The sequence below is a fragment of the Ammospiza caudacuta genome, chromosome 5 (genome assembly GCF_027887145.1).
Source record: "Ammospiza caudacuta isolate bAmmCau1 chromosome 5, bAmmCau1.pri, whole genome shotgun sequence".
NCBI classification, from domain to species: Eukaryota; Metazoa; Chordata; class Aves; order Passeriformes; family Passerellidae; genus Ammospiza; species Ammospiza caudacuta.
The window spans coordinates 55,462,593-55,478,153 of record NC_080597.1 but is presented as its reverse complement, the minus strand read 5'-3'; the positions used below and the strand labels follow the sequence as shown (position 1 = coordinate 55,478,153).

The window sequence follows — 15,561 nt, the reverse complement described above, 5'->3', positions numbered from 1 at the left end:
GAAGATCCCTGGACTGCAGTCAACTTAATATCACACATATCTGCATCTTCAAAGCATTCTCTTTGGCTCAACATAGCAACAGAATCATACCTATTAGTGGTTATTTCAACCTTGAGGTAATTTGATGCCTCGCTACCCCACCCACTAAGCAAATAAACTTACTTTGATGTCCCTTTAATGTGTCACAGAAGAGAAAAATAAAGGCCTTGTATTTAACAGTGTGAAAGAGATTATTCTGAAGATTATAATTTTCAAATGAATACCATGACTAATGTTAAATGTTGTATTTGCAGTCCGTTCTTTCAGCTCCTTGAAATCTGGCAACTCTGACGACAGAGAGGACTTGTCACGGCATTTCCCTACAAAAAATGAAAAAAAAATTTATTCCAAAGTCAGTCAGTTATTCTGAAGATATTTATTAAGATGGACTTGATCATGGTAGCCAGGTACCCTGCTCTAACCCAATTCACTGTTCAACAGCTGTTCAACATCTATGGAGTTATATGAGAGGTGAGGAGTTGTAACTCACTGGACACTGGTAAACTGTGCTTCAGCTGAAGGCATGCAATAATTACTGAGACTACTCCTCTGTATATCTGTGGAGAGTTTATTTCAAGGATGGCTTAAAGAAAAAGGCCATGAAGGCATACAGTGGAGAGAACAGTAAAAGGTAGTTGCAAAGCAGTTCCAAAAGCAGTTCCCAGGCTGATTTCCATAAACAATTAGGCTCTCTCATGTATCACTTTATAAACAATAAGGTTCTCAGGCAGTCTTCCCATAACAGGCAAAACACCCTCTCTGGGAAAAGATGACCCCCTGAGAACAGATGTGGAAATTTTGGGAACCTTTCATATCACAGTGGGAACACTGGTTTTGTTTTGTGTAACCAATTATCGGTATTGTAAAACAAAAGGAGTGGTTAGAGTTTTCTCTGTTAGCCTATCATAAACCTGGATTTTGGAATATGCATGAAGTTAATTAACACTGTTATTTAAAGTGACTGATCGATCAATAAATCGGAGTTCGATATATTAAAGGATGGTCGTCTCCCCTTCACTTCAACATATATCAGAGTGTTTATTTTGCAGCACAGTTACATTATTACTCTGCCTGTAGCTTTATGTTTGCCCTAGTTCTGTTCTAAGCTCTGCCTACTGCCGGGCAGACATTGAGCAGGAAACCCCATTTCTCAGAGTTCTTGTTCCCCAGCCTAAATATTCCAATCCTACCACTAATTCCAGGGCCATTCATGCCTGCATTAGGAGGTGGAACTCAATCTGACAACTAGGTCCTTTGCTATTTTAATGGCAAGTAATGGGACTAAGGTAGATGTATGGACTATAGGAACACTTTCATGTTTATTCAGGCAAAATGTCACAGCAGATACAATAATTGTATGGTAAACTGCAGATAGCAACATGTGCTCTCACTGGAATTCAAACACAGTATTGTGTTTTTTATTGTCTTAATCCATAAATTTTAATGCATATGAGCTAGTAATCCTTGCATGTGAATCTTAACTCCCATCTTTCACATAGATAGAGATACTAGATATATTTTAAAGTTAAATAACAAAAATGTAGCTTACTATCCTTTGTTTATTCCTAAGACTATGTGGATCATACATAGTGTTGGAAACAGCTTATTCAAAGAACTAATTTAAATAAAAGCAATTTGCAAATTGTACCAATGACTTTGTACAGACATATTAATGTACATAGACATGTAAAAAATACAAAACACACAGGTAAATATACACTTAATACATTTGAAAAATATCAAGATTTGGAAAACATTAAGACATCTGGGTGTACAGCACATGTAAACCATTTTGTGGTGAAACCAGAACTGATGAATTGCACATTCACTGATATCCACTAGAGTATAACAAAGTCAGCTCTTTTCTTTTCATCACTAAGCTGATACTTCAGCAATAGATTTTAGCTAAAAAAAAAAAAAACACATAAAAGCCCAGTTAATGGCTTAAAAACATTTGTGTACAGAACAATAACAGTAACAGCATGTGGATTTAAATGAGCTACAAAAAAAATCTTATCAGAAGCAGAACTGTAATATACCTATCATCGATCATCTTAATACCAAAGACATCTGGCTGAATTTTGCATCTACTAATATTAATGATGATATTCTATCCTTCAGCTTTTAGGTTGTGCAGCTCTGGATTTCCACACCCAAGAGAATATATTACATCTTTTGCATACAATTATTTTCTTTAGATAATCATATTGCTCAAAACCAAATGTTGATATTTTCAGTATTTATGCACAGCTCCTGACCCATCTTTCATGTAGATCTCCATGTCAGGGAAAACCTTGCATTGAAATTTGGGGCTTTTTTCTATAATCAATCAGCAGCATAATATACAGAAACAGATATAATCACACCATTTCTCTAATTTTGTCATTATCTAAGTTAGGAGCTTTTTCAATATAGTGAAAGTATCTTAAATTAGGTATGCCAGATCCCATTTTGGAGGATATTCTCTATCACCTAGGATGCCAAACTCCATATTGGATGACAATTTCTTATTATAACTTTACATATCTTACCTGAAGAAGCACAAATTCACAAAACTACAGCTGAGCACACAAACTGTGGATAGATACAGGATCTTGGCCAAATACTAAATGTTGTGTCATTAATTGCTAGCCCTAATTCTACACAGAGCAGCCCTGTCCTTTGTTTATTCCCTGACATTGTGGCTTGTTTTCCCAAAGAAGATGCTAGAGGAGGATTATATGTAAAATTGTGGCTGGGAAGCATGACACAGAACTCAGCAGATCCTTTGTTAGACTTGAACCTACCTGGTTAAAACACCATAGTGGCAGAGTGGTGCCTTGATTGCCTGCTGTGTGACTGGATGAATAAAAATCCATAAGTGGATAATTTTTAGGGACAGCAGTCCTGTGGGTTGCCACTAACCTGTCACCCAGCTGCTAATCCTGGGCTGTGCAGGGTTTCCCATTGGGTACCACAGCTGTGAATGAGAGGGCTGCCAGCACTGTGGAGGGGACCAACACACAGCTTCTCCCCGGGGTGTCACCCATAGAAGGTCTGCAAACACTGGGGATGTAGCTGGGCTACAGCATGAAGCTGCAGTTCTGAAAAGGACTGAACTGAAACTGGCTGTCCGTGCCAAGCAAGTGATGCTGGCAGTATATTCTGCTGCCATCACATCACACACTTCCTGTGATTGATAAATCACCAGATCCTGAAAATCTTATGTGTGCTTGAAAGGGGGATTTTTGTTATGTTTGTGGTACTGGCTTTGCACATTGGCAAGCATTTTATAAAAAAATCATTAAAGAAATGGCACTTCTCTGCAGGAAGAATACTTGATTGGCTTTCAGGACAAGGTAGACACTGAAGCACTTATCTAAGCATTCTTCCTGCATATGGACACTCTCCTAAACTGGGACCATAAATAAATTAATGTTAACAAATTCACTATATTTACATGTTACATTGAGACAGTTTCAATCAGTCTCAAGTATAGCTAATCTATCTCCCTATTAGCTTCAGAACATGCAAAAAAATAAAGTAGATATCTGTTCCATCTAAAATACAAAGAGATGTGTTTTTACTAAAACCACTAGAGTTCAAAACTCAGCATCGCCAGTAAAATGCTAATAGACATTTTCAGATTGTATAAACCAAGTTTCTAAACAGAAAATGAATAACATGGAAGTGAAAACTCTCCACATAAAATAAAACTCTTTCAAACGGAATGTAGTCAGTTTCTAAATACATTCAAATATTACAGTGTTTCTATAAATAGAAAAGTAGATAGTGCTGAAGACCTAAAGCAGCCCTTTCCAAATGTTCAAGTGAATATATAGGTCTCTTTTTGCTATCAATAATACACACTTGCTTGAAGTACAGCTGTTCTAGTCTTTGGCAACAGTTCAAGTAACTTCCCCTCTTCTCTCCTTTGCAACCCTCCATCTTCCACTTTCACACAAAAGAGTCACCAGGGCATATCTTAATTTCACAAGGTTTTTGGGAAAATACCACATGTCCCAAATTCTCTTTGTGTGTATGCAGTCAGTTGAGGAAGCATATCTTAATCCACCATGCTCCTTCAATTGTCCCTCAGGCAGTGGCACTTCTCTAGTCTCGGTGCTACATCCAAGGGAGGCTATGTGCTGACAAACTCCCTCTTATGTGCACAGAGCCTGCTGAGAAGGATTTCAGAATAAACTTGATTTATTGGACCTCGGACATGATAGGGGGACTGAGAATTTGTTGCATAGTCCTGCAGTTGTGATGCTGTGCTTTGACTGCCGAAATATTTCCCCAGCGTATAGTGCCCCGATAACGTCATTGTTATGTGTGGCCTTTCTTCAGAGGGATTGGATTTCACCACCTGCAAAAGAAATGACATATGTGAATGCTTTCTGCCTGCACCTAGAAAGACAGACACACAGCTGTGTGCAGAAATGCTGAGGCAGTTGTCCATGAAGCAGGTCTTGATACTCTTACTTTGAGTAAATATTATTTTAATAGCAAATTTGTTATGTTGTAAACTAACTAAAGAGCAAGATCTTAATTTTTTAAATCTACATTCATAGGCCATTATACTCAGTCATTTGACTTTGTAATGCCTTTGTTCATTAGACTCTGTTGCCTTTGTCAGAGACAATTTACCCAAAACAAAACTCATGACTGCTCCAAGTTGTAGAAAGGTTTAAATCTTGGTCTGATACCAAGCACTTGAGGCACATATAATGTGTCTTAGCTATGAATCCTGTGAGAATGCCTCATTCTGACATCCTGATGCAAGCCTGGCCCAGCCTCACATTGAGAGGAAAACCCTCGTGTGTCATTTCTACAAGAAGGGAGTTATGGAGCAATTCACATCCCTCTCCCCAGGACTCCACAGGGACAGAACCACAACGCGATTCAGTAACTGAGTGTTGAAGAATACTTCACCTTGGCCCCTGAAATATGTATAAAGCTCTGGGATTATTGTGTTTAGCTTGTATGGAATAAAACTGTGTTCGTGGGACTAACAAGAGAGAAAGTGAAAGGTATGGCTGTCAGGAGTTTAACGACTGGGGTGATCTCCAGTGAAATGCTGAAGGTCTTGTCTCAGTGAATACTCAGTCACTGAATAATGAAGCAGCTTTGAGAGAGACAGAACCTTGCACATATGTAGGACAGAGAACCTCAGCCCAGGCAGTGGAAAACCCAGAGAATGCATAAAAGGTGGTCAACTTGTTTTTAAAATAGTACATGTATGCTGATTTAATAGCTCTGATGCCTATCAGTTTTCCTGCTGTGTCAATCACAGCAGACACTTGAAAATGCAGAATTCATTTATTAATGCACATATTTATGCTGAAGCATGTTAGCTTTTAAAAATATAATGTATATTTATATACAATATAAAAATTTAAATATAATATATATTTACTGTCACTGAACAATCAGAATCAACACTCATATGCAGTGAAATAAATCATACAAAATTAGGTGTGAGTGAAGAAATAACAAGTGCAAAGGCTTGAAAGACTGAGCAGAGAAATTTTGAGGGAGCTGGCAGAAAACAGACCAGGAATTATTCATGTAGAAAATTAATATATCCTCTGATCAATTTCATACAGCTAAGCCAAGGGCTACTATTTATTTTCATGCGATTACTGTAGGTTCATTTTTCTAAATTAGTGCCTTAGATCTTGCAATTATTTCAAAATGATGCCACCTTGAACCAATCACCCAAACTGCATTCCTGTTAGGCATAATCTCCCAGGAATGCAATCTAATGTTCACCCAGCCACCAGCAGCCAGCCACCTATTAAGACACAAAAATCCCAGGGCTGCTAATTTCTGTGTAGTGATTATTATTTCACTGCCATTAAAATAGGAAATCAATCTGAAATCCAAAATAGCTTCTGTAATATTTGTATAGTGCTGACCAATGTCTGTAAGCATTTTCAAAGAATGAGGTAGATAAAAATCAAGTTCTCATGTGTGCATAGAACTAGAATTATGTTGGGCAGTAAGTGCCAGGGTTATGCAAGATATTTTGTCCCAGCTCAGTATAATCCCTTTGAAAATCCAGATCCCTTAGAAACCTGAGCAAGTCTACAGAGATGGAGATTTCTGTCTATCAGGGTCACCTGAGACCCTCTGAAATGGGTTGGTGGGAACTCAAATCTTCAGGCCATTCCAAGGAAACAGCTTTCTCTTAGCCAGTTAGTGGGAGCTAAATGAGAACTGCTGAAAGCATTTCAGTTCTTGTTTTCTGACTGTACAAAATGGACAGTCCTCCATTCCTGCACAGCCATGTTTAGCTCAGATGTCATTTACACAGGGGTGTCATCTTCTGATACTTTAGGAATGTCAGTTTTTAAGAGAAAGAAAGTGAAAGTACAAAACACGAGATTTAATCTATCTCATCTGGTCTCAGAAAACATGGAAAGTGCTGAGGTTTCACACAGTGTTCTTGGCTCTGTTCTTGGGGGCAAAATGTCATTTTCCTGGTGCAAATTGCTTCAGCACCTAATGAAACTCCACTTGCCAGGATGCAGAAATAAGCTGATGACAAAACTATTAAAACTAATGAAGTATAAAAAGAACTCAAGGACTTTATTTTTGCTTTCCTCAAAGATCAAGTCTGGTTTTTGGTGCATGATGGATTCTATTGGGCATATCTATGGCTCTTTCAGGCACAATCACTTCTCAAGCCTCGTTAATAACAGCACTGTGAGCCAGATTCTCTCCTGATCCTCCCCAGAAACACATACTCCATTGAGATTCCTTCAGCAGAGAAGCAAGACCAAATCTGCACATGAGCTCATACAAAATGATGGAGCAGTTCATGAGAAATGCTGATGACTGATCACACCCTGCTGTTTTCTCCACAGAGTTCCATGCAAAGCATTTGAAATATTTAATTTTGAAGCTCTCTGTTTCGCTCACAAGACCTGTGGAAATGGCAAACATCAGCAGTGACCCACAAAAACAACAGCATCTGGGCTCTTGATAAAAAAGGGTCAATACAACTGTCTGGGTAAAAAGGAGGGAAAGAAGCATTTGCTCCACGGGACTATTTATCAATCACATAAATATCTACTCTGGGACTTACTCCCTCTTTTCCAGGTTCATTTGGACTGAGCTATGTTTGTGCCCCTCAAGTGTGGATTAGAGGAATGGTTAACTACCACACCTGCTGATGCTGGCCCCAGAGCAGGATAGAAGCCATGGCACTGACCTGAAAACATGTGAGCTGCTGTGGAGCCTGAGGTGGAAACCAGCTGTGTGGTTGATGTGTGGCACATGAGCTTACGTGGGTCTGATAACACTCCCAAAAAATTCTATAGATTTCAGTCAAGAAAGCAGGACTACCGGTGTGAGGGAGAACAATCAGTCTACACTTCTGTTGGTACAGTGGATCACTGTAACTATTGCAGATTATTTTTTCTCAGACATAGCAAAAGAGATATATAGCAGTAAGATTGGTTCTTCAATTTTAAGCTCCCTTTTAATTGTACTTATGGTTTGAAGTGAGTGTGCTGAGTTGTTCAGTTAGGAATGCATCAGTCAAAAGCCCATGAGACTGAGTAAAAAGAGAAACTGAGTCCATGCAGAAGCAGCAGAGATATATAACAGGTAACAAATAATACAAGAACCAGGAAACTGTACAACATCCTTTTATATGAGTTACCTTTGCAGAAGGGTATGTTTGTTCATTTTTATTTCACCATTCCAGCAGTTCAGCATGTCCTTGGGTGGCCTTGCACCCCACCCCTCACCCAAGGTGAGCAATGGTGGACAAGCGCCACCATGCAAACTGCTTTCCCCACAATTTGTATTCAGGCCTAACTTTGAGTGACAGACGCTGACCTCACCATGTATCTTCTTGTTTCTAAGATCTAACAGTTAAAATATCTTAAATACCTGGGAATGATACAAGTGTAAACTATTACCTCATGGAAATGGCAGCCACACTTCCCTTGCAGGAATTCTTTGTAGCGTCCCATGGTGATGACAAAGGTGTCAACCACTTCATAGCCCAAATTTTTTGCTGTATCCAGAATAATCAAGTTTTCATTCCACAAGTTTTGCACTTCTGCCTGCATTCCAGATAAAATGTTGCAATGTCTTGTCAGAAGGACTGTTTAAAGGTTATTGCATCATGGAAAAAATAGCAAAACTGCATTTTGAATGAGCAATGACATTATACTACAGACATGAATTACTATAGCTTCACTCTCAAAAAAAGCTACAACTCCAAGACTGATGTAGGGTTTTTTCAGAAACTATAATTACTTTTCAGTAGATGTGCAGCTTCCTTTATAGGAAGATTTCATGATTATTTAAAATATAATTCTTGGGTAATGGTTTTTAACATGTACTTCGCTAATATGAGGTATAATTCAGAAAAAAATTCCATTTGTAAAGTTTGTCTGTAACAAATGGTGAAAATGCTCCTTTAAAGAAAAATTCAGCTTCAAATCAAATTCATTGAGGCAGTTGCTTAAAAGGGACTATAGGGGTCCCTTTTGGGGTAATCCTGAAGCCTGGAGCATAAAAACCACATGGGTAATTTGGCATATGATTCCAATGTTGAAAGGGAAAAGAATGTTGGTTATACACTGTAGCTGATTTCTGGAGTTTTGTAAATTTAATGAAGAAGAAAAAGAAAAATCCTTAGGAAGCCTTTAATACTCTATCCTTGCCTCACATACCCTGGATTGAAGCTCTTCATCCTAGGACTGAACTTTGCTGGAAACTCTGATGGGAGCTATGAAAATGTTTCTTCATGTTGATGACAATAATTTCCTTACTTTATTCTATTTAGGTCCTCCAGATAAGTTAGGAAAATTGTTTGAATCAATAAGACCTTCAGTAGAGACAAGGCAGATAGGCAGTACTAACAGGGCAGGCTCTGTAGCAAAGAGAAGGGTGAGAGTAGCAGGAAGTGACACGCTGAATACAGCAATGTGTTATGGTTGCAAGGAGATGTGGGCACTAGTCCCCAGTGCTCAAGGAGTGCTGTATGGAATCTGTGAAAGGCAGTAATTTTCTCTTTTCAACACCTGGGAATAGCTGGAGCATGACACACAGCACTGGGAGGCATCATTTACTCTGTTCTGCCTTCCAGTGCTTCTCATCCATGCATTTTGTGTGTGTTCAATAGAGAATCATTGTCCAAGTGGTAAATAAAAATAGTGAATTGAGTGAGTGGCACAGTGCATTGAAATGAGCACATTTGTTACTCTGAGAGTCTTGGGTGTGATTTAAACTGACTGTAACATCTCATTAACATGCAAATAACAGGCTGGATTCACTGGTACATTCCAGCTGCTCTGTAATGTTCTGGCTTCACAGGTGGGTTAAGATAGATTTATTGAGCTGTGCAAGCCAGACAAGTGAATTGGATCCAGCAGAAATCATGGAGGAAGCCGGGGGAGGGCCTGTGTGCAATGTAGTATGAGGAGCAATCTGCTTATCCCCAGAATGATCTCTCAATTTTGGCAGCAGGACTCATATTGGAGCTTCTTCTGGTTCTTGGGACAGCTGACCAAGCATGGGTTCTCAAATGGCTCTCTGATTGCAGCAGAATCCATGAAATAAGGAAATTGGTTTGAATCCCTATCAAGCAGTATGAGCAAATACAAACATTAATCTTCCTTTGATCCACTTAGAATGTGCTCAGCAGACATAGCATATTTTGACCAGAAGAGCAAAATTAACAATGAAATGATGAGTCTTCCATGAAACTGCACTCAAAATGTACTGCAGCTTACCTGTGACAGAGAATGGATTCCATCCACTGGAAGGTGAAAGCCCATCCCTATGGATTTGACAATTACCAGGATATTTGATAGATTTTCCCTGTTTTGCAAATTAAAAAAAAACAAAAAAACAACAAGGACACACTTTTTACTTAAGACACACATCAAAAAACAATGCATGTTTAATTTTTTTCAAAGTCACTAAAATACATGCCTATCAAAAAAAAAACAAATTAAAAGTTTGTATTTAAATTTTTTTGTTGTTTCTCATAATTTACAATATCAAAAATTGGAATAACACCAAGTACATAGCATTACCTGCTCAACACCTTTTGGATAATTTGCAGGTGATTGGAATTAAGCCACTGAACACCACCTACAATTAATACAGTCTGGTCTGTGTTCTCCAGAGGACGTGATCTGAAACCCAGAAAAGAAAAACATCACATGTTGCTTTAAACAGATGGCAAACATTTTAACTACATTGCTTTGCATTTCACTGAACTGTATCTGGCACCCTGATCAGAGGCCTGATGTAATTTTCAGCTATTTTTTAACCACACAATATGATCTGTGCACCTTATGTTTTATTGTTTACTGACTTTAATTGTAAAATGTGTTAAACACATTTGTGAATAGAATAATAATGCAAACAAGGGAGATACAGAGTTTGTGCAGTACCTCTGCAGCAGCTGTTCCAGTGCTTTTTCAAAAGTCGGTCTCTGGTTTGCATTCATCCAGAACTGGGGGTAGTAGGAGTAACTGATAAATGTTTTCCCCTCATTGATATTGTGATAACATTTAACATCATGGGTCTTCTGCCATTCCTGAAGAGTCTTATTCACTCTTTCAATCAGATAATACATCATCCCTCTGTTAGTTGAGTCACCTATAAAAAGAATCTTCAGATGGAAAAGGTATGACTTAGAAGCTGTACAGTACACAAACCAAAAGCAAGGAAAAGAATACAGCTTGTTGGGAGGTTTTTAAATGCTTCTTATAATGTTCCAGAAATATCTTTGTGAACAGCCAGTACCCTGGCATCTTAATTAAATTTGTCCTTTAGCAAAATCTGTGTGATTTGATTAATAAAAAGCCAAATTATGTATATTAAATACAAAAAGTACAGGTTATAGATGGCTATAGCTGCAAAATTAGCCCTGCATCTTTCTTCCTTGGTGATAATTTCTTTTGCTTAAGTTTATATTTGCTTCTAATTCCTAGTACACAATTGCTCTCATGATTGCTTGCAGCTTCCTGATTTTATTTCCTACAGTTGTTCATGTGGTTTGCTCCTGCACAGTGAGTATTGGTCTTCTATAAATGGGATTAATTAGAATTTGCACCAAACTAGCACACACACACCCCCACACCCACACACCCCATCAAGGATGCAGCTGCTGCCTTATTTCTAGAGAGATGGTCTTTCTGCAGGTTCAAAGGGGAAAGAAAAGGATGTTATTTGGGTGGAGGATAATCTGAATGGAGTCCTGTCATGTGTGATGTGACCATCAGAAAGCTTCATGGCCTGAAGGGAGTTAGAAATCCTGAGAAATGTATGTTAAGTATAGCAGTCTCTGCTCAGCTACCCTGAACTTGCAAATGAATAAAATCAAATTTGGGTTTCCTCCTACTCATTCTGTAGATTCTCTGAAAAAACAAACATCTCTGTATCGGGAGACCAAAGAACCTAAAGTGTTGTGGGAATTTTTTTTAATGCTATTGCCCCATTTTGAGTGGATAGGACCAGCATTTCCTTCTGATGAAGTAGGTAATAGAAGACAAGTCCAAAGAGTAGGAGAATCCAGGTTCACTGTGGTTTGCCAATGAAACTGTGTGCAGAATCAATTACCCCAGTCAGCTCAGCCAGAAATCCACAATGAGGAGTAGATATGTAAAACTGGGATTAAGAAACACCACAGAGCCATGACACAGTAACAGCCCTATTCTCTGCACAGAAATACTCAGCTTCTCCTACCTCCTCTGGCACTCAGATAGTTGGCATCCTGCAAGTTGGCATTTTGTTGTTTCATTTCTTAATTTGGAGTTTGATGTTTTACCATTTCCACCTTGAATATTTGATTATGCAAATAAAATTGAGACTGCACAAGATGATACATTTAAGGATATATTTCTAAAGGTTTTTTTAGAGATTTTATGTGGTACAGACATTTGAGACTACATGCATCTAACACATCTATCTATTTATTTCCTTCAGGAATGTCACAGTTTTGCAAACTGATTCCATTTCTCTATTAACTATTAACCTATTGTGATTAAAAATAAGAAACAGAGTACCAGTGATACTTCCCACATAAGAGAAGGAATTTCAGATGAGCCTACCCTCATCAGATGTTAGGGCCAAGAACGGGCAGGACAATGCCTACAACTTCCCATGCCGTGCCCCTTGTGGGCTGCAGAGAAGCTCTTGATAGATTATGTGTGGTAGCAAACAAATTAAAACTAGCACTGAGCTCACAGAGGCTCTTCTAACTCCTGTCCTGGATCTCTCAAAGCCTCTTCATAGAGGAAATTCTTAAACAGCTGCTGTTCATGTTTGTATTGCACAAGCATTGCTCTCACACGCAAGGGGATTTACAGCTTTTCACATCGTGTCAGAAGAAACCTCTTTAAATCAAGCATAACATGACTCACAGAAGTCAAGGATCCTTGGATCCATGGAAGGACTGGTTGGATATCCTCTTTCCCTCTCTGACAGACACATACATGCATAAAATTATTTACAATTAGAAAGACAGTCTTAAAATATGTCCTAATTCTAAAGTAGGTAAACTTGAGGTTTTAAGCAACAATTCTTTTAGGTTGCAAAATCTCTTGATTCTCCAGCCTGTCTATATCCATGACAATTTAATCTCCATTTCATACACCCATCACTGGAGTATCTTGATGCATATCTATTTAAACAGCAGTTCTCAGATACTTGCAGGCAAGGACATCATGAGCTTGTAATGTGGGTGAGAACATTTCTGTAAAAACCCAACACATCATTAGCAGAATAACAAACAGGCCCTACCAAGTTACACACATACAGCAGTTGGTAAAACATACAAGACTGTTTCTCTTCTACTTCTAATACCATATGACACCATTTTGTTATCACAGCACATGGGAATTGCAAAGAAGCATATTCAGCTATTAATTATACAAAATTGGTAGACAGGACATTTTTATCTCATTCTAGTGTGACTAGAATTCTCATCATTGTTTTCTCCTAACTATATTTGACCTAATCTCACCTACTACTGATTTAAAATAGCAGGACAACTTTCATGGGAAAAAAAAAGAAGAAAAGAACCATGGCCAGTGTCAATGAACAGGATGCACAGGTGTCTTTTTTGCCAACATTGTGCATTCACTAGCAGGTGATGTGTGAAGGGTTGTGCCAAACATTTCCTAAGTCTCAAACACTGCAGGGCATCAAAGATTAAGATCTCTTTCCCATTTTCTTTTTGTTATGTCAAAATTAGAGCAAAACACATACACACATCCCAATCCACACAATTACATGATTTAGCATTTTAGGGCTTCGCAATTTTCCTATACCTACATAGATACAAACAATGGACCCATGAATGAATTTTCAAGTTTGCCCTGGGTACCTTTCTGGCCAGGTCTGGAGATGGAAGAGCACTATGTGCAGTCATTTAGTAAACCTCTACCGGAAGAAACTTAAGATCATGTCTTGAAGGGGCAACTCTAGTCTGGAAATGCCATGATGCTGGGCACCATATGAAAATATCAGGTTGGCCATAGCATATTACTGTTGTTGTTGTCCTGATGTTCTGCGAATGTGAAATAGGTGACAGAAGTCAGAGCAGATTCCTTTGGAACTAGATGAAACAGACCGCTGTTAAGGCCCTGACATACTTCTTCAAATACCATCACAAGACTGATGAGACTGCACTCAGCCTATTTCCAAATCAGGAATGAGAACTACAGCAATACCACACTAGGTAAAATACCGGTTGTACCACTAGGGAAATTAACCTAGACTTTTAGACACAGGTCTGCTAAGAGAATAGTCAAGGCTTGCTGCAAGTGGGAAGGAAGGAAGGAAGTGGCGGAAGGAAGGAAGTGGCGGAAAGAAGGAAGTGGTTGAAGGAAGTGGTGGAAGTGGCAGAGGTGGCGGAAGTGGCGGAAGTGGCGGAAGGAAGTGGCAGAAGGAAGGAAGTGGCGGAAGGAAGGAAGGAAGTGGCGGAAGGAAGTGGCGGAAGGAAGTGGCGGAAGGAAGTGGCGGAAGGAAGTGGCGGAAGGAAGTGGCGGAAGGAAGTGGCGGAAGGAAGGAAGGAAGGAAGGAAGGAAGGAAGGAAGGAAGGAAGGAAGGAAGGAAGGAAGGAAGGAAGGAAGGAAGGAAGGAAGGAAGGAAGGAAGGAAGGAAGGAAGGAAGGAAGGAAGTGGTGGAAGGAAGTGGCGGAAAGAAGGAAGTGGCGGAAGGAAGGAAGTGGCGGAAGGAAGTGGCAGAAGGAAGGAAGGAAGTGGCGGAAGGAAGGAAGTGGCGGAAGGAAGTGGCGGAAGGAAGGAAGGAAGTGGCGGAAGGAAGTGGCAGAAGGAAGTGGCGGAAGGAAGTGGCGGCAGGAAGGAAGTGGCGGAAGTGGCGGAAGTGGCGGAAGTGGCGGAAGGAAGTGGTGGAAGGAAGTGGCGGAAGGAAGTGGCAGAAGGAAGGAAGAAAAGAAGAAAGAAAGAAAGAAAGAAAGAAAGAAAGAAAGAAAGAAAGAAAGAAAGAAAGAAAGAAAGAAAGAAAGAAAGAAAGAAAGAAAGAAAGATGAGCCAAAGTGGACTTGTAGGTGTACAGAAAAACAGACCAAAAGGGGAGGTCATCCTTAAAGATGTCAGTCAATTAGAGTAACCAGACTAACTTACAGTCATGAAATCTTTGATTGTTCTAGTAGGTATGAGCCATATCAGGACTGTATCACTGGCATCAGAAAAATTTGTTTAACTCTGTCTTCCATGGTGAAATCACAGTTTTTTGGAAAGGTATGAAAACTAGGACTGCAGTATGTGAAACCTGTGGTTCTTGCCCTCTAGCTCTGAGATAGAGCTCTAAAGTCTGTAGTCATCCTCTGGAGACTGCGTGCTGGGATTTTGAAGGGAATGCTCTCTCATAAGTCTAAAGAAGATCTCAGATAGAAAGATAGGTGTGGATTTCTTGTAATTTGATGCACCCCAGGCTGGTGGATGCTTAGCACATCATCAGCACATCTGCATTCACACTGCATCCATTCATTAAGATTTGGTCTGTATCCAACCATCTGCTTCTAACCATTGGTTCAACCATGATGTGAGATGTGAAAATCCTGGAAAAAACCCCAAATTCTTCTTTTTCTTCTCAAAAGAAAAAAAAAATTGAAGTGAACAAAGAGGAAATCTGTAGGTAATCCTACCCTCTTTTCAAACTGCCCTTGGGCAGAGCTGGCCAAATACATTTTGTTATGGTATATGCAGGCCATCAGAAAGCATCTTTCAAAGTCACCTTTTGCAAGTCAGCTTCATTTTTAGCAAATGCTTGGAAGACTCAAAGGCTAAAATAAGTGGTGTTTAGCCTGAGGAAGAAAACCTATGTCCTTCAACTAACCCAAGAGTTCTGATGAATTAAAATAATCTCTCAATGTAATTGAATGTATGGTAACTAAAACCAGATTTATTTCTATACCTTTAGATGAACTCATTGTAGTTACATGTCCCATGTAGTATTCAATATGTTTTGAACAAAAGGCTCCAGGGATGGTTCTGTATTTATCTCTATGATAATAATGAGGAATGTGATGGCTGAGAT

General features: G+C 39.2%; 1 protein-coding gene across 5 annotated transcripts in view; it reads right to left on the bottom strand.

Moving 5' to 3' along the window:
* Positions 1-448: 448 nt before the first annotated feature.
* Positions 449-15,561, bottom strand: part of CPED1 (cadherin like and PC-esterase domain containing 1) — a 158,377-nt gene continuing 143,264 nt past the window's right edge. For 4 of the 5 annotated variants that reach the window (XM_058804615.1, XM_058804614.1, XM_058804616.1 and 1 more), the window contains 5 exons: positions 10,446-10,666; positions 10,083-10,184; positions 9,777-9,864; positions 7,953-8,099; positions 449-4,387 (listed from right to left, as the gene is read on the bottom strand). In XM_058804615.1, coding sequence (XP_058660598.1) covers positions 4,160-4,387; positions 7,953-8,099; positions 9,777-9,864; positions 10,083-10,184; positions 10,446-10,666 — 786 coding nt within the window. In that variant the 3' untranslated portion in view covers positions 449-4,159. Of the gene's footprint in view, positions 4,388-7,952; positions 8,141-9,776; positions 9,865-10,082; positions 10,185-10,445; positions 10,667-15,561 lie in introns of those variants that run through there. The other variant, XM_058804617.1, reaches the window with a different exon arrangement.